This window comes from Neolamprologus brichardi, chromosome 13 (genome assembly GCF_056152115.1).
Source record: "Neolamprologus brichardi isolate AB-2024 chromosome 13, ASM5615211v1, whole genome shotgun sequence".
Classification (NCBI taxonomy): Eukaryota; Metazoa; Chordata; class Actinopteri; order Cichliformes; family Cichlidae; genus Neolamprologus; species Neolamprologus brichardi.
Genome location: NC_142116.1, coordinates 11,358,010 through 11,375,872, shown reverse-complemented (window position 1 = coordinate 11,375,872; position 17,863 = coordinate 11,358,010). Strand labels below are relative to the sequence as shown.

The window sequence follows — 17,863 nt, the reverse complement described above, 5'->3', positions numbered from 1 at the left end:
TCTGATCAGTGCACGGTTTTAAAAATTAAGTTTTGTTATAGCCTACAGCTCACGGAGATGAAACCCACATTGTTTGTTTTGTTCAAAATCGCCCAAAGCATAATGGGAACCCTGCTGGGAAAATCTCAAAATAAATTCATCCCAAAGGGGGGAAGAAAATCAAGTGAGAGTATTTATGAAACTACATATTCTCTGTTGGTACTATTGATACACTCTGTGCTATGACTTAACTTTGCTATATTATCCTTTTGATTAGGTCATAAGTAGGGATGGGTATCGTTTAGGTTTTATCCGATACCGGTGCCAAACTGGTACTTTTGAAACGGTGCCGGTGCTTAAATGGTGCTCAAACTGGTGCTTAAAGAATGGAGAACACAAACTTTGTCCAAAAACCTCTCATGTTCAGCTGTTTTTTGTAAAAAGATAACAATGTTAGCCTTTTCTGCAGCTATGGGGCATATATGGTATCATTCTTGGCTGGAAGCAGTGCTTAATCAATGGAAAAAACACAAACTTTGTCCAAAAACCTCTCATGTTTAACTGTTTTCCACTTTTTCTTTGGTCATTTTAGCCTTTTTGGCCAGGGTGAAGGGAGTATCTGCCATCAAACAAGAAGACAGCCGCATGTAGCTATGATGGTGTTTGCTAGTTCACCTTACACGTAAATTACACACGAACAACATTAAGCTACTCACACAGAGAAGAACGGCTGCTGCTGCCATCATCATCCTCAACATTTCTGCTACACTGGCAGGGCTAGGGGCCAGGACTCTCCTCTTCGGGTTTTTGGGGGATGTTGCTAACTCCAATAACAGGCAACCCACCCGCAGTAGATGTGCACGGTGTGAGGTCTCGCAGCAAGCTATCAAATACGGCGCATTTCTCGGCTTTTAAAAAAAACGCTATGCGTCGCCAGGTGTTTCATCAGATTCGAGGTGTTACCTCCTTTGCACAGTATCACCTTAAAGCACTTGTTGCAGGCTGCTGAGTTTGCATCTTTTGCTGTGAAGTACAGCCAGACTTTTGACCGCTTTGCCTTGGGCAAATTTTAATCTGTAGCTCTGCTCTAAAAGAACGTACGTACCTGGGCCCGCCTACTATCCTCGGAAACGTAAAATGATTGGCTAGAATCTAAAGTGTATGACATCTCAGGAAAAAAAAAAGCACTGAAATAAAGCACCGAAATGTGTGCTGCTTTTCGGTCTGGTTACTACTGTTTATGTCAGAACCGGATACCGGTACCCATCTCTAGTCATAAGGGTCACAAAAATGTAATCAGCTCCAGTGAGTGTGGTCTGCTGCTATTCTGACCTCTGACCTGCTTATGAATGAATCATTAATGGCATTAAACAGGCCTTGAGTGTGGTCAAATAAAAGAGACTTGTGTTGTAGCTGAAATGAATTATATGACTCTATAAAGCTTTTAAATATACATAAAGTCTATAAACTGTAGATTAATTATCCAATACATTAAAATGAAAATAAAAAACACATATAAATACAATGACAAACAATTGATCACAATATACACTGTATAAATTAATCTTGTTTAGTGTGGGGATAATCTAACCATATAACCATATAAATACACAAATCACAGTCACCGGACCACAACAGAGCATCAAGACAAATCAGTCAAGTTGTCAGGGAGTGTGCACCTGCGTGTTATTAAAGGTGTGAATTACAAATGAAGGAGCATCTAATCTGCTCAGTGGAACAGGGAACAGTAAAGTGACCTCTGAGGGAGGACATGTGGCTCATCAGAACAGCAGGAAGAGGGTGCCTAAGGTTCTGATTAAAGATCCTGGTCTTCTCTGTCAACCTTCGTCAAACCTCCTTCTCATCAGACTCAAGAGTCACTCCTGCAGTAGAGCACTAGAGACAAGATTTTCAGCCTACTGAAATCACCCATTTGCACACTTCTGTGCTGACATACACATGAATACAGTTTATACCTCCATTGTTTGTGGGACAGTGTTATTTTACTAATCCTTGTATTAGTTCAGTTGTGCATGAATCCATTGAGTACTCCTCCTCGAATGATTGAAAGTGTGTATTTAATTGACTTAAAATACATATTTACTTTAATTGAAATTGACTTTATGTAAAAGCACTTTGGTGTGCTAGTCTTTTAGTTCACTGCTTTCGGGGCTGAGCCTCCTGACACTATGTATTTAAGCACATTTGAGTAACTTAGATTAAAAAGAAATTCTTTATTCAGATCTTAGACTTTTATAATCTTTGTTTTTCCTATGAAATATTAAATAGTTTTAACTTTAATGAAGCCATATAAGAGCCTTTTCTGAGAATTATTTACTTTCCTTCCACAATTTCTAAGAGAGACACTGTTTCACTTCAGCAGCTCATATGTTATAAGCCACAAATACAAAATCTCTGTGTTTGTCTTTAGATAAAGCTCAGGTGGAAAAGTACTCCCACACTCCACATGGCAGGGCTCCAAACTAGTGGGTTTTGGCACATAACTGGTAATATGATGAAATCAAAGGGTGTTTTCTCTCTGGACTGTAAGCCTGGCCTTTTTTGACAGTTTGACTAATTCTAATCCAAGGTTTAGTCACCTATAAAGCTTATGTTATGTTAAAAGGAAGCCAGAAGCTCCCTTGCTGCCAGGACTTAACTTTATACAATAGAATCCTGTCAGAAAAACTAGAAATAAATAAGATTGGTTATGTTTTAATGCATGAAAAACCTTCATTCGATTGAACTGACATTTATTCTTTTTTCCAAATAACACTGCGCACTGTTTGCAAAAGCTTAGATGAAATAAATCTGCACCGCACACATATTTTGTGTGCATTTTCACCTTTGTGTGCATTTTTCAACAGACTCAAATGAGAGCAAATTAACTCAGTTGCTGAAATATAAGAGACATCAAGCTCTAATTGCATGTCCACGAGGTCATTTTTCATGCTGTGCTGACCTTATTGCCATCTGACATTCATTCTGTCTTAGATAAATACCCAAACAAACATTCTGTATAAAGGTTAAGTAAAGAAATTCAGAAATAACTTGATTTTTCCATGCAGTAAATGTTAATTCCGCTATTATGTTAAATATATCACTTTCTCCTTTAGAGTTTATATATAGCTGATACAGAGGGAGTGATTTGTTTATAAGTAAACAGGTTTAAATAACTTATGAGTCATAATTTATTAATAAAAGGAGCCCAGTCGCAGACAAACACATGCATACACATAAACATCCTGACCTCTGAAAGCGGTGACAGCCACCTCAGTGACAAAGAAAAAGCCAATCTATATTTATCACTCACTCACAAACACCCAGTGTGTGTGTTAGAGTGAGAAAGCAGACATGTGCATATTTTATGGACGCATACAGTAAGCTCCTGCTGTAGCGTTCGTAGCTCTGGCAATTTAGACAATGTTAAACATTTCTATCTTTTCATCTCTCACTTTATTCATGTGTTAGGACAGCTTACTTGGCAGAAACAGTCAAGGGCAACACTGTATGAAAAACTATTCATAATGAACTAAATACGGCAGCATCAAAAGAAAGCCATCAGCCCAAAACACAAACTGTGACTGATAAATGTCGACGCCACGAAGGACTTACAGGTTTAGAACAGCAGGGAGGAACTGATGGCAGATGATACACACTTGATGTTGATTACATGTTTTCATTATCTGATGGCTTTAAATCAGGGACAGTCAGCCATGTGCTGTGGAGTGCCAGAGGTAAGCAGGTTTTCACTCCAGCTAAGCACAACATTGATTTGACTGATGAGTTACACTTCTCAAGCTTAAGGTGGGCTAATCAGTGACACCTCCCGCAGTGCTGTTTGGATGCAATGGAGGTCTTTCTATCCCTGTGTGATAGCAGTGCAGAGTGTATTAAAGCAACTGCTCCTAGTTTAGCTATTTATGTTCATTTTAGCAATATTGCGAAGGATGAATTTGCACCTTGGGATGAACGGTGAATAAAGTTAATTAGCTGGGGATACAAATAAAAAGAAAAACACATGCTGGGCCAATATCTGTGATGAGGAGGTATTGATTGCAGTGTAATCAGAGAATCTTCTTTTTAATGAAAAACTGAGATCTTCAAGCAGGTTTACCTTTAATGCCTCTGTGTAATTAAATAAAGCAAATAAATTAGAATTTAAATTAAAGCAAGCGTTTGACATTTTTAAAAATGTGTTTTTCTAGCATGCATTTAAAATTTAAATGGAAGGCTAAAACCAGCAGCTGGATAGGTTAGTTTAGTGTGAGACCCACTAAATAGAGACACATCTAGCCCATCCTTATCCATTGTTAAGCTCAACCAGAAGTGTATTTAAAACTCACACAGTACATTTACTATCATGTATTAGTCTGATATATCTTTGGACAAAATGTGCAAACAATGTATATGTGAATTTTTTATGATTTGAACAATCAAAAAAAAAAGATCAAGCTGTTTTTTATTTGACGCTACTATTTGGCTGTTGAGTGACTGTCATCATATCGTCTACCGAAAGGAAAGAAAATGATATCTTGTTTTCTTCACAGAAATAAAATCTTAACAGTCATCTCAAGAGTGTTGTGAAGCTTGCTATGATGCTCTTTGCTTAGAAACACAATCTCATTACTGCATTTCTTGGCAAAAACATGCTGCTACTAGTGTGTATGTTTTATGTGCATGAAAGCACATTAACATGTGCTGGTATCTGGTACTACTGGGAAAAAAACTGGAAAAAAGGAGCGCATCAAGCTGTAAATAGTCTTTTTATCTGTGTTTTCTCCCAGTGGAGGCTCTTCATCTGGGAACTCTGATGGCTGCACATGGTTACTTCTTCCCCATCTCTGACCACGTCCTCACTCTCAAAGACGATGGCACTTTCTATAGGTTTCAGGTAAGAATGTTAATGTTTAATTCCTCATTATATTTTTATTATACATCTGTCCGACTCTGTCAGCATTGCTTAATCAAGGGAATATTTAATCCTATTTTTTAAATATTTAACATTTTAAGTTTGCTAGAGTTAAGGACTTTTAGAGTCAATAGATTATTCTGTGCTTTCTTTTCATCCACTTTTTGATTGGGGCCATCAAATACTGTGAACATAAGGTGTTGCAATTCATTAATTAATTAAAAATGAGGAAACTGGACAAAAGAAGCGGCAGGGTGGAAAATATTCACTGCGGATGAAAAGTATTTGAAAGTCATCATGTTCGTCTTTAAGAAATAGGGAAAAAAATCCAACAAAGGCCGGACACAGAACCTGGGAGATGCATGTGAGGGAAGTGTGGCTGTCAAGAAGCAATTTTAAGGAAAGGAGACAGAGAAAAAGATGGATGCATGCCAAATTACACAAGAACTAAAAATCACTGGCAACATGTCTCATAGAGCAATGAATCCAAATTTGCATTTCAGAGAGTGGTGTTGGAGATCTTGTCGAAATTGATGGAATTATGAACGCAGAAAAGATTTTATCGGTCTGGAAAGTGTCTAACAAGCTTTGACTTTGACTATGTTATTTAGCATGACAGTGATCCTAAATACACAGTCCCAATAGAGCAAAAGCATATCTGGATAAAAAACACAATGGAACATTATCAGTCATGGATTGGCCTCTTCATAGCCCGGACCGCAAGATTAGTGAAGCAGTGTGCAATCATCTTCACAGAGAACATAACAAAAGGAAGCCAAGATCCAAAGAGCTTTGAATATCCTTCAAGAAGTCTGGAAACCTATTCCTGAAGACTACTCAAATAAATTACAAGAGTGCTTGCCTATAAGAGTTTAAGCTGTTTTAAAGGATAAATGCCACACCAAATACTGAATTTAAGCTCATTAGCACAGTACAAAAATATTTTTTCTTGCTATACTGTATTTCCATGTATGTTTTCTCATTTTGCTAAACCACTGCACTCCTTTTCCTAGAAAAATATAAAAAATGAGGGGTGGCTAAGATCCTTTCACAGTGCTATACGCAGATCGTTTTAATAAAAAGTCATGTTAAATGATAACATTTATGCAGGATGGCAGCAAAATTATTTCAAATGATATTTCAAATCATTTATTGAAGTTGAAATAAAATGTTAATTCCCATATGAAGTATGAAGTATACTTAGTTCAATTACATATGAAGTAAGTAAACCAGGAGGTCCTGAACACAATTCATACTAGTTCATGAATGGGGAGGGGAGGGCTCCATTCATGAACTAGTACTCCAAACATCAATACACAGACTGACAGTTTTAGTGATTTTCCACCAAGTGAGTTCCCCCAAGTGTGCTGCACAGCAACTAACAAGAGTAAATCAATGCCTAAGGCTGTTTGTGTTAGTACCCTTTACTTTGCCTTTTGTATGTAATCACTTTTCATCTGGTGCCAGTCCATACAATGCTGCCCAAGGAGGGCGAGCTCTCACGCTGGTCTGCTCTAAGCACTCTCTGAAAGAAGCTTATGTGCTTTAGACATTATGCCAAACCCATTATACAACAAAATATTTTATTGTGACAGATGCAGGGCTGGGACCACATGCCCACCCAAAGTAACACAGCAGTACACTTTGATTTCGAAACACCATGTGGTTAGTTGTACATTATCAAAGATGCAAGGTCTTTTTTTTAAGTTTTGTTTCTTAATGACTCGTTTTTCCCTTCAGACTCCGTACTTTTGGCCATCAAACTGCTGGGAACCAGAAAACACAGACTATGGTGAGAGCCGTTCTGTTGTAGTCATATTTGAACTTCCACTGTGTATGTGCGTGTTTGTGTGTGTATAGAGAAGACTAATGAGACAGGCTGTTTGTGTATCGCATAAACTGTAGCTGACATGTTATTAATGCTGATTTTTACAGAGGTTAAAAAGATGAAACGCAAGTGTTGCAACTGTGTCTCTATTTTAGATGTGATAACAAGGATCAGATTTCGTTTTTACTCAAACGCTTGGCCAACAGTTAGAATCAGGTATAATGTAATGCTTTCTATTTTACACATTTATTTTGTTCAGTGTTTTCCAACTAAAGTTAATTGTGTCTACCTCAGTCATACTCTGACTGAGGCAGTCTGATTACTGTGAAGGAAAACAGGAATGCCTTGATATGCATGCACCTGTTGTGCACAGTTGGCTGAGCATTTTAATGGTGATACAGGGATGAGCTTTTCATTGTTACAGCCAAGCAGAGTGGAGATAAAGCTTTCATAATGCCAAAAATGGGTTGCTGAATAGCTGCATCCTTGCAGGTCTTTCATTTGTTGTTTGAATTGTAGAAGGGGAAAGGGGCTAATGCTCACAGTGGGAATAATCCTGGGAGTGTTAGAGGAAGTCAGTGTCTCAGATGCAGCAACTGATTCACTTGAATGATGCCCCTTAATGAAAACACTCTAATGGCATAATGAAGCTTGCACATTATGGTCAGTTAACAAAGAGATGAAGGGATGATGATAGTACAGGAAGACATCAAAAGTCAGGCGTGCACACACCTTCAAACACACAAGCGCCAGCAGTTGCAGGCACACACACACACACACACATCATAGTAAATGACCTTTGTGATTTGCAGTCCAGTCTAAATGTGCAGTTGAGAGGATTAACTGAATCAACGCAGGGCCACTTAAGGCTGTTAAAACGAAGCTGAGATCCTGTTCTCCCTTTATTACCATTCTCTTTGTCTCTCTCAGCTGTTTACCTCTGCAAAAGAACAATGCAAAATAAAGCACGTCTGGAGCTTGCAGACTATGAAGCGGTAAGTGAAGAAGGTCTTTTAGTGTCAACACTCCTTTCTATCTGTGCTCTTCCTGTATTAGCACTGCTTTCTTACCTTTTGGTTCATACTGACAGTAACAACATTTGTTTTTCCGTGTGTCATTGTATAATTTGCAGCTCTCTTTCAACAAAGCTATTAAATGAATCACTGGTTTAGTCATTATCTGCGTCTTTTCCTTTCATATCAGAGCAGGAGTCATTAAAGATTGTATCCAGTTGTGCACCGTACGCAGCATGCGCGATAAACATAATCAGCCTGGATTCCTACAAAGCTTAGTTTTCCTGCTTCTTCTTTGTTTTACTTACAGGAGAGCTTAGCAAGGCTACAGAGAGCTTTCGCCAGGAAATGGGAGTTCATTTTTATGCAAGCAGAAGCACAAGCAAAGTAGGTTTCTATAAGAACCACACACGCATTGAGCCATTATAAGTGAGTTCTCTTACAGCCTCGTTATGTCATGATTAAACGTTCCTGTAATTACCAGTGCACAACTTCACAGATGGATTGCACATTAAACATGTGATGAAGTAAATGGCTCATAAATGTTTTAGATTAATCTACACACTCTGTCAGAACTGTTCCCTGAATTCTATCTTTTCCCTCCCAGAGTGGACAAGAAAAGAGACAAAATTGAGAGAAAAATTCTTGACAGTCAGGAAAGAGCATTCTGGGACGTGCACAGACCAGTGGTGAGTAAAATTGTGATGGTGTTGTCATAATCACCTCTGCTGTTACTAATAGCATTGTTTTGCTGACTTTACTAGCATCATCCTACTAGTTGAATAATGCTGAAATAATAATTTCACACTGACCACACTCTAAAAGAACAACTACCCAGAATGGTACATTAAGTTTTTGTGAGTTATGTATTGTCTTTTTTATAGATATCACATAACACTGTGATTAATAAATTGTTTCATAAATGTTATGCAATTATAAGCTTTAAGCACTTAATAGATGACAGAATTTATATATGAGCTTTACATGGTTCCTGTAACATTTAAAGAGTGTAAATAGCTGAACGCTCTGCAAATACCCCGGCGTGTATTTGCCTTGGCCATACACATGAAATGCCACATCAATAACTGTCACAACACATCAGCTTCACCGCTGCTCTTTACCTTGTTTCTGCACACTTGCTTAGCATTAGCATTTAGTTTCCCCTTGAGGTTTAAGGGTCTCCTCTGCTGTATTCCTGAAAGCCACTGCTCCACGGCTAATTGGGAAATAACAAGTTCAATTTATGCGTCCTCGGAGCAACATAATCAATATTAATTCAAATTTCACAGTGACACCATCAAGCTCTGTTCTTCTGGAAGAAACCTAGATTAGACTACTTGCTCAATCAGCCAGTATTTGCACTCTAAGATTCTAATTTCCTGCTGGTTTCCATGTTTTCCTAGAATTGGCACATTCCATTTTTAATTAACCAGCATCTGACACATTGTCCTGGAGACTTCCAGCAAATCCAGCTCATTCTCACTTCCAACTTGTCACATACTGATTCTTTGTTCAGGACCCGCAGACATCACATTTTAACGCACATAGTATCTTTTAGTATCATTTTCAAAGTGCGGGGTACTTGGTGAGATTTTAAGATGCCCCTGTCTGAGTTAGATGACATGAGACTGCAGGCAAATGTCCTGTGTTGGTGTTGTCTCTATTGTGGACATGTATGTAACCTTGGCAAAGATACGAAGCTTGCTGCAGATGTGTAAGATTTGTAATGGGAACTGGGGAGAATTTGTTGGCTAAGCGTATTTGAAAAATGACACAGTACTGAGCAAAAGTTTTAGGTAGGTGAGAAAAAATGCTGTAAACAAAGAATGCTTTCAAAAATGGAAGTGTTAATCATTTATTTTAATCATCATGAACAAAAGAGAAAGGTAAATCAATTCAATATTTGGTGTGGCCACCCTTTGCCTTCAAAACAGTTCTTCACACAGTTTTCGAAAGAACTCGGCTGGCAGGTTGTTCCAAAACTTTCAGAGAACTAACCACAGATTTTCTGTGGATCTAGGCTTCCTCACATCCTTCTGTCTCTTCATGTAATCCCAGACATATTTGATGAAGTTGAGATCAGGGCTCTTTGGGGGCCATACCATCACTTCCACCACTTATTTTTCCTCTTGAAGATAGTTGGCTGTAGTTTGGGGTCATTGTCCTGCTGCAGGACACATTTGGGGCCAATAAACAATCATTTATATTTCTGAAAGCATTCTTTGTTTCACACCTGCCTGAACCTTTGCACAGTACCGACACCTTTACTAATTGTGGCATCGTGCTAGAGTACACTGTGATATAAAGTACATAAGTGTGTTCTAAGAGTCTAAGCTCAAGGAGGAGTATAATCAGCTAAAATTGTAATCACAAGCTGGATTTCTCATGATTTTCGGATTTTCTCCTCATTTTTTCACAGCCTGGATGTGTTAATACAACAGAAGTTGACATAAAGAAGTCCTCAAGAATGAAAAATCCCCACAAAACTAGAAAGGTACTTAAGAGCTTTCTACTCTTACATGATTATTATGTTACTAATTTGTATGTATATATTACAAGTATGAATGCAAACAGTTTCATATTGCCATGCTTTGCTTGTTTGCAGCATTAAGGCTACTTATATTGATGCTTACGTTTTTGATTTTATTAGTCTGTGTATGGGCTGCAGAATGACATCCGTACCCACAGCCCAACCCACACCCCAGCTCCAGAGGCCAAGCAGCCTACAGAAGAAGAACTGCAGGAACAGGTTAGACCTACAGGTGGCAGTAGAGGATTTGTGATTTTTGTCAATGATAGTGCTTCAATTGGACGTGGTATTTTACTAAAGCCGTCTCATTTCTGTATCCAGTTAATTGCACTGAGCACCTTTTGAATATAAAGCATAACTTGAAATGTCATATCAGTATGACTGAAAATGAATGAATGAATTCATGGAGACTGCTGTCTGCTCATTGTTCCCCGCTGTGGTTTCAGATCACCTTTTGGCAATTGCAATTAGACAGGCATCGACTGAAAATGTCCAAAGTGGCAGAGAGGTGAGCGATGTTCTTTGTGTCTTTATTCAGTTTAGCCATCGATCTGTTTATTGAGCCTTTAAACAGCCTAACACAGCTGGGAATTAAGAACTAAGATGACCTTGAGCAGTGTTTAAGCCCAGACAATGCCTTCATCTGTCATCAGAGTACAGAGATCCAGATACCTGATCCTGTACAAAGTGTCTGTTTGTCATTCCTTTCTAAAAAGAGAGATGTGTTCAGGAAATCCTTGTGTCCAAGTAGTGAGCCAATCCCTCTTGTCAAACTCCTCATTTCATTTCATTTATAGTATTTGCTCCCAAGGGAATTTACCTTCTCTTTCTGTCAGGTAAAGCTAACAAATAAACCACCCATTCTTGTTTTAAAAAACAGTTTGTTGGGCTATACGGAGCAGTATCTTGAATACGACCCCTTCCTCACGCCACCAGACCCATCTAACCCTTGGATCTCAGATGACACCACACTCTGGGAGCTTGAAGCCAGGTGGGTACAGAAAACCACAAATGCTAAACGTTATTTCCAAGTGCTTCTATAGCACATATTGATCTGTGAAATCGTGTTGTACTTTTTGTGTCCTCCTCCAGTAAGGAGCCAGGCCAGCAGAGGGTAAAGAGGTGGGCTTTTGGCATTGACGAGGTTCTCAAAGATCCCGTTGGGAGAGAGCAGTTCCTAAAGTTCCTGGAGTCTGAGTTCAGCTCAGAGAATCTCAGGTATATCATAAAAAAGTTCTTTCTATAGAGCAGCACGCCCATATACAGTACATACATTATACCAGTATTGCACTGTCTACCATAATACATTAGAAATGTCCTCATCTTAGCTGAAATATTAATATAAATATAAAATATATTAACATGTTTGACTGGATGTTAAAGCAGTTTGTATCACAGCCGACCATGAGTAAAAAATATTAAACAGCTGCTTCACCACCATTGCTCTGCATTCAATGAAACATTTATAGCATCTGTCTATAACTATTCAAAATTCAGATATGGTTGTCATCCAAGGGCAGCTACTTTACTTAAAGATCAACAGTTGTGGAAGGAGTACTAAGAAGATACAAAAAGATAATAATGCATCAGCAGTTCAGTGTAGCTGGTTGAGATAGATTTTATTTTAACAATGATAAAAATATATCATTTGGAATTTAATCAAAGTTTGTTATAATTTATAAAATGAACCGGTGCTTGATATTGAGTACAGAAATCTCCAAAGCAACCAGAAACTACTTCTGTGAAAAGAAATGATGTGAATCTGCAGTGTAGCCTAGTATAAAAATAATAATACTTCAAAAACACACTCGCTGGCTACTTTAGTAGGTATAACCTAATCGCTTAAGCGCTCATAAACTCAAACATGTGATGAGCCATTCACAAGACAACAACTTAAGGTATGTACACACTGCTGATTGGAATTTGTTGGGACCAGACAGGCTGGTCTGAGTATTTCACAAACTGTTGATTTTCCTGCACAGCCATCTGTAGGGTTTATGAAGAGTGGCCTGAAAAAGAAAAAAAATCCAGTGAGCCAAAGGTTAAGATTTGTTTGTTGATGCCACAGGTCTGGGGAGAATGGCCAGACTTCTTCCACAGAAAAAGAAAGGAACAGGAACTCAAATACTCACTTGTTTTAACCAAATTACGCAGCAAATGGGCAGCAACATCAGAGGACCACACCGGCTGCCCTTCCTGTCAGCTAAGAACAGGAAACTGAGATTACATATCAAACAGGCTGACCAAAATTGCACAGTAGAAGACTGGAAAAATATTCTCTGGTTTGATAAGAATAAGGTGTAAACAATATGAAAGTGTGAATTCATCCTGCCTTGTAGGATGAATTCACTGCACGCTGTGTTGTGGGAGTATTTTCTTGGCACACTTTGGCCCCCTTAGTATCAATTGATCATTGTTTAAAACTACAGCTGACCTGACCGTCATGGCCATCCCTTTATGACCACAGCACACCCATCTTCAGTGCGCCCCAGGGTGGCTGTGGTTACAATGTAGCTTGCCATCACCAGTGTGTGAATGTGTGTGTGAAAGGGTGGATGACTGGATGTGTAAAGCGCTTTGGGGTCCTTAGGGACTAGTAAAGCACTATACAAATACAGGCCATTTACCATTTACCATCTTCTGATGGCTGCTGCCAGCAGGATAACCATGTGACAAAACTAAAATGACCTCAAAGTGGTTTCTTGAACTCAGTGAGCCTCCTGAGTCACCAGGTCACAATCCAACAGAGCACCTTTGGGATGTGATTGAATGGGAGATTCACGTCATGGATGTGCAGCCGACAAATCTGTAGGAACGCTTTGATGCTATCATGTCACTATAGACCAAAATCTCTGAGATATGTTGTCAGCACTGTGTTGAATCTGTGCCACAAAATGTTAAGCCAGTTGTAAAGGTAAAACATGTAGGTTGGGCCTAGTCTGAACTCATGATCCCACATGGGTCCATACAATGGGAATATATGAATAAATTTGCTGCCACAAGTGACGGTTTAGAATGCACTTCTTCTCTAGCTGCACATACATTAAAAGCAATATGAAACACAGGAATCACAAAGTACATGTCAATATGATTATCCTGAGATGAATCTTTCTTTGATGGTAGACATGATCAATAACGACTCGAGTGGCTTTTTACTAGGTGTACAAATGACTCATAATAATAGGTGCATTTTCATATCAGCAGCAACATGTTGTTACTGTGATTGCTGTTACTGGAGTCAATACTTCTTCCCCTGTGTAAGGCATTTTGGAGAGTAATTATAAAATGTGTATAGTAATGGCAATGTTTTCAAAGCAGGGATAGCTGGTGGGTGCATCACTTAAAACAGTGGTTCTTAACCTTGTTGGAGGTACCGAACCCCACCAGCTTCATATGCGCAGTCACTGAACCCCTCTTCAGTGAAAAATAAAATATGATTTTTTTCAAATTCAAGACATAGATATGTTTTTTACTGGTGCACAAAATGAGCCGTGCATGTCACGGCGGAGGCTCTGCCGAACCCCTGAGATCGACTCACCGAACCCCTAGGGTTCGATTGAACCCAGGTTAAGAACCACTGACTTAAAATATGCACACTGTCACAGTGGGCAGAATATCAGAGCCACATACAAGCAGCTAAATGTAGTGTAATCATGTGCAGAGTGGCTCCTCTGCTCCCTACATGCTTGATTTGTTGCTACCCAAAGTTAATAATTAGGTCAGTTTAATTAAACTCTCAGTTTTTACTCTCCTGGAAATGAACACGCCCACCACTAGCAAGCACGCAAGCACTGTCATTCATAAATATTTTAGCCTCTATCCACCTGGGGTTTTTAAATTAAAATGGTTTCCTGCTGATATAATTTCCACTTTTACAATCTGTCTCTGTTGAAGTCTCCCCAGAAAGTTCAGAAATCCATTATAGTCCAGTCACATTCCTTAACACGTGTTACATTTTCTTTCTTTTGTGTGATGACAGAATGATGGAGCAAATTCATTAATATAAAAGGTAAAAACTGGAAAAGGGGTGCCCTCAAAGGAATTACCAACTTAGTATTGAAGATGATTTTTTTTGCCTAGATACCAAAAGCTGCAGATGTCATGGTTTTAATCATCTGACAACCTAGTGCACATTACGCCAAATTAGGGTCTCGAGTTAAAATACCATTTGACTCCACATGAGCATTTGGTCAGCTGACTTGCATACTCATCTGCTTCTATTGCAAACAATGACTTTCTGAGACGGTCCAATGACACATTTTTAAATTACCCCAAGATATTTTTTTTGCCTTGCATTCCTTAATTTATAACTCAGTAATACTTTTAAAAAAAGCAAACAAATAAGTAAAAAATTGTCACTGCATATCTGACGAAATACACACTGATACAAACCAATCTATCACAAGCTAATATCTGCCAATAGTACAATAAAACAAAATTAGTTGACCAGGCTCAGTTGTCCCAACGGACAGCATGCAAAATTAGTCCATTGTGGAATTGATGTGGACTGCAAGTAATTATCCCTTCATTGGTTTGAAATAATTGTGACTTTGGTTTGCAGGTTCTGGCTAGCAGTCCAGGAACTAAAGAAGCGTCCAATTAGAGAAGTTCCAACTCGAGTCCAGGAGATCTGGCAAGAGTTTTTGGCCCCAGGGGCACCCAGTGCCATCAATGTGGATTCAAAGAGCTACGACAAAACCACCCAGAATGTCAAAGATCCTGGACGCTACGCCTTCGAGGATGCACAGGTGAATGGTTGCACAAAAGGAAATGATGAAGAGATATTAAATAATAGCCACAGCTGTTTAGTTTGTGTTGCACAATGTAGAGAGGAATAGGAACATTCAGCCTGTCACTGGGACTTGGACAGTGATCAAACTAGTGCTGAGTGTAGCTGACAGACCAATGAGATATTTACTCTTAGCAGTTTACGAACCACAGTCTTGGGGATCAGTGAAAGATTTTTTTTTGATTTGGTTTTAGTACAAGTGTTATTCGTGTCTGACTTCATACTCGTGCTTTTCTTCATCATTCTCACATTATGTGTTTCTTCACCAGGAACACATCTACAAGTTGATGAAGAGTGATTCTTACAGCCGTTTCATCCGTTCCAGTGCCTACCAGGAATTACTACAGGCCAAGAAGAAGGTAACAAAATCAAATAAACCACAAAGCCTGGCTAAAAACATTTGATAAATTAGTTAGTGAGGAAATAAGACGAGAGAAGTACATGTAGATGACATTACGTGACACCCTATTTGGATTTGAACTGACTCTGCTGACTTGCTGATGCTGAAATAAGCCCTTCTAGCAACCAAAGTCACACCTTTTCAAAGTCTGTTAAATTACATTTTATCCCATTCCCAGTAATCCCCCTGCGTAAAAACAAGTCTGCAACTTGCTTTTACACTTACCTCTAGTATCATACAGTGTATTCTGCTACAGGAGTAATGTTGATATTTATTTGTTCACTAAGGGACAAAAATCAAGAAATTGACAATTATATTGTTATTGACTTATCACAGTAAAGTTAACTCAGCAGCATTTGGAACAATACAGGAATCACAGTGGATTTCCCATGTCTTATTGCTTTAGCAGCCTGGTGCATTTCAGACTCCAAGTAGCTTCTTGAAATTACATATTTGTTTTTAGACAAAATATGCTGTTAAATTCAGTTGTTAAGTCTATGTCTCCCAAACCAAAGTGCAAACCAGTTCAAACCAAAAAAAGTTGCAAATAAAATCGGACCGCTGCAAACAATAACAGGCAAAGCGGACTTGTACAATATATTAATGGAGTCTCTTTCAGGTGTATTTGATGGAGGAGCTGATCAGGACTCTTGTCAGGCTTGTAGAAACTCTTATGAATACAGAAAAATGGGATTTCATACCATGCAGAATATTTCAGCATTACACAAGCGCATCCACGTGGTTAAAAACCTACCCTGTCTCACACCTCCTACTCTTTATCACCCCTTCTATCTGGCAAATAACATTTCAGTATTGTATTAATGTTTTTTTTCTGTTTTTTAAAGAAAAAAACTGTTAAACCTACATCAATTTTGGGGCGTATGTTGTGTTAGTTCTTCTTTTTGATTGAATATGATGTGAAAGTAGTACATTGTTTTACAATGATGGCAGAATATTCTTTTTTATGCCAGCTAAAATTAAACAAAGCCTGCATATTTTGTTGATCTAGCTCATGGATTCTTACATATGTGTAATTTGTTTAGTGACCTATGAATCCACAAACTAAAGTCACCTCAAATATGTGTGGTTTTTTTTTGTCTCAACAGAAAAGTAAGAACTTATTCTGAAGGGTCTTACTCCCAGGTAATGTCCAATGATTACATATCATCTTCATGTACTACATTTGGTTGTTGTTATTTAATTCTTGTCAGCATGTTGTGATTGCTACTCTACTTAAATGTTGTGCTAAATTCTACCATTGAATGCAATACAAAATGTGCAATTCCAGCACCAAGTGTGTTGTTCAAATACTGTGTATTTCTTCTTCCCTTCTTCCACCTTATTCCCTATTTTCATTCTTTTCTGTCTTCTTATCTCTTCTCCCAGCGCAGGGGAAACCACTGGCATCCAAGAGGTTGACCAGTTGTGTGCCATCATGCTAAAATCAATGCCAACTCTCTCTCTCTGGGACATGGAGAGGGGAACCATTTCATCTCTTCATCATCATTGTCTGTCATCTGCTCTTGGCCCTGCCGGATGATGAGCCAAGCCTTCTGTTCATCTGTTGTCCACAGGATGTTGCATGTCCATGGAGGGGATGTTCCTTCTTCTCTCTCCACTTTCAATACCTGATATATTTCCAGTATTCTCAGAAAGGAGGCACTGCTGGACTTGAGGGGACACTGACAGACAGTCAAGATGAAAAAATAAAAAATGACACTGAAGAAAGTTATACCCAGTGTTCCAGTTCTTTCCATCATAAATGCTGGATCGGAACCTCCCTCCTGTCTCTCACTTCCAGCTGAAACAAATGATGTCAGAGAGAAAAAAAAAACAAAAAACAAAAGAAAAAAATGTAGAAAAATATAAAATGACAGCTTAAACTGATAAATCTAACCAATGTCATTGCTTTACATGATCTGAGATCACAGATACTTTGTCACGCTATGGGAAGTGTTGTGCAGAATGAATATACAATATATATATACATATATATATTATGATTAATATTATTATTTATGGTGCATTTATTTTTGCTTTGCATTATTTTATTGCACTACAAATAACTAGCACATATGATTTTCATTGCTCCTGTAAAGTCACATTCAGATTTACATAAAAAAAATGCTGTCTCCTGTCTTGCGTAGAACATAATTCTTTGTTATTCTCTCCTGCATTTATTTTTATACCATATTTAAAGACACTTTTACTTACTTGTATTATTAAAGTTGGCCCTCTATCTGTTAATATGGCCTGGGTCTGATTTTTTCTTTTTCTGTATACACACAATTTTAGAAATATTCATTCATTCAAATATTCATCAGTTTTAATATAATCCAACGGGTTATGTGCCCTTAAACCATGCACTTTTGCCTTCTGCCACTAGATGGGGTTAAACTATTTCCCATCGGT

At 38.4% G+C, this 17,863-nt stretch overlaps 1 protein-coding gene across 2 annotated transcripts in view; it reads left to right on the top strand.

The window, feature by feature from the left end:
• The window catches only part of rgs7a (regulator of G protein signaling 7a), a 52,352-nt gene extending 34,654 nt beyond the window's left edge, over window positions 1-17,698 (top strand). The window contains exons 5-18 of one of the 2 annotated variants that reach the window (XM_006783684.2): window positions 4,767-4,873; window positions 6,632-6,683; window positions 7,650-7,714; window positions 8,043-8,119; window positions 8,340-8,421; window positions 10,152-10,226; window positions 10,383-10,481; window positions 10,709-10,770; window positions 11,143-11,253; window positions 11,355-11,480; window positions 14,824-15,010; window positions 15,321-15,410; window positions 16,558-16,594; window positions 16,843-17,698. In XM_006783684.2, the coding sequence (XP_006783747.1) occupies window positions 4,767-4,873; window positions 6,632-6,683; window positions 7,650-7,714; window positions 8,043-8,119; window positions 8,340-8,421; window positions 10,152-10,226; window positions 10,383-10,481; window positions 10,709-10,770; window positions 11,143-11,253; window positions 11,355-11,480; window positions 14,824-15,010; window positions 15,321-15,410; window positions 16,558-16,578 (1,154 nt within the window). In that variant the 3' untranslated portion in view covers window positions 16,579-16,594; window positions 16,843-17,698. Of the gene's footprint in view, window positions 1-4,766; window positions 4,874-6,631; window positions 6,684-7,649; window positions 7,715-8,042; window positions 8,120-8,339; window positions 8,422-10,151; window positions 10,227-10,382; window positions 10,482-10,708; window positions 10,771-11,142; window positions 11,254-11,354; window positions 11,481-14,823; window positions 15,011-15,320; window positions 15,411-16,557; window positions 16,595-16,837 lie in introns of both variants that reach the window. The other variant, XM_006783683.2, reaches the window with a different exon arrangement.
• Window positions 17,699-17,863: the final 165 nt, after the last annotated feature.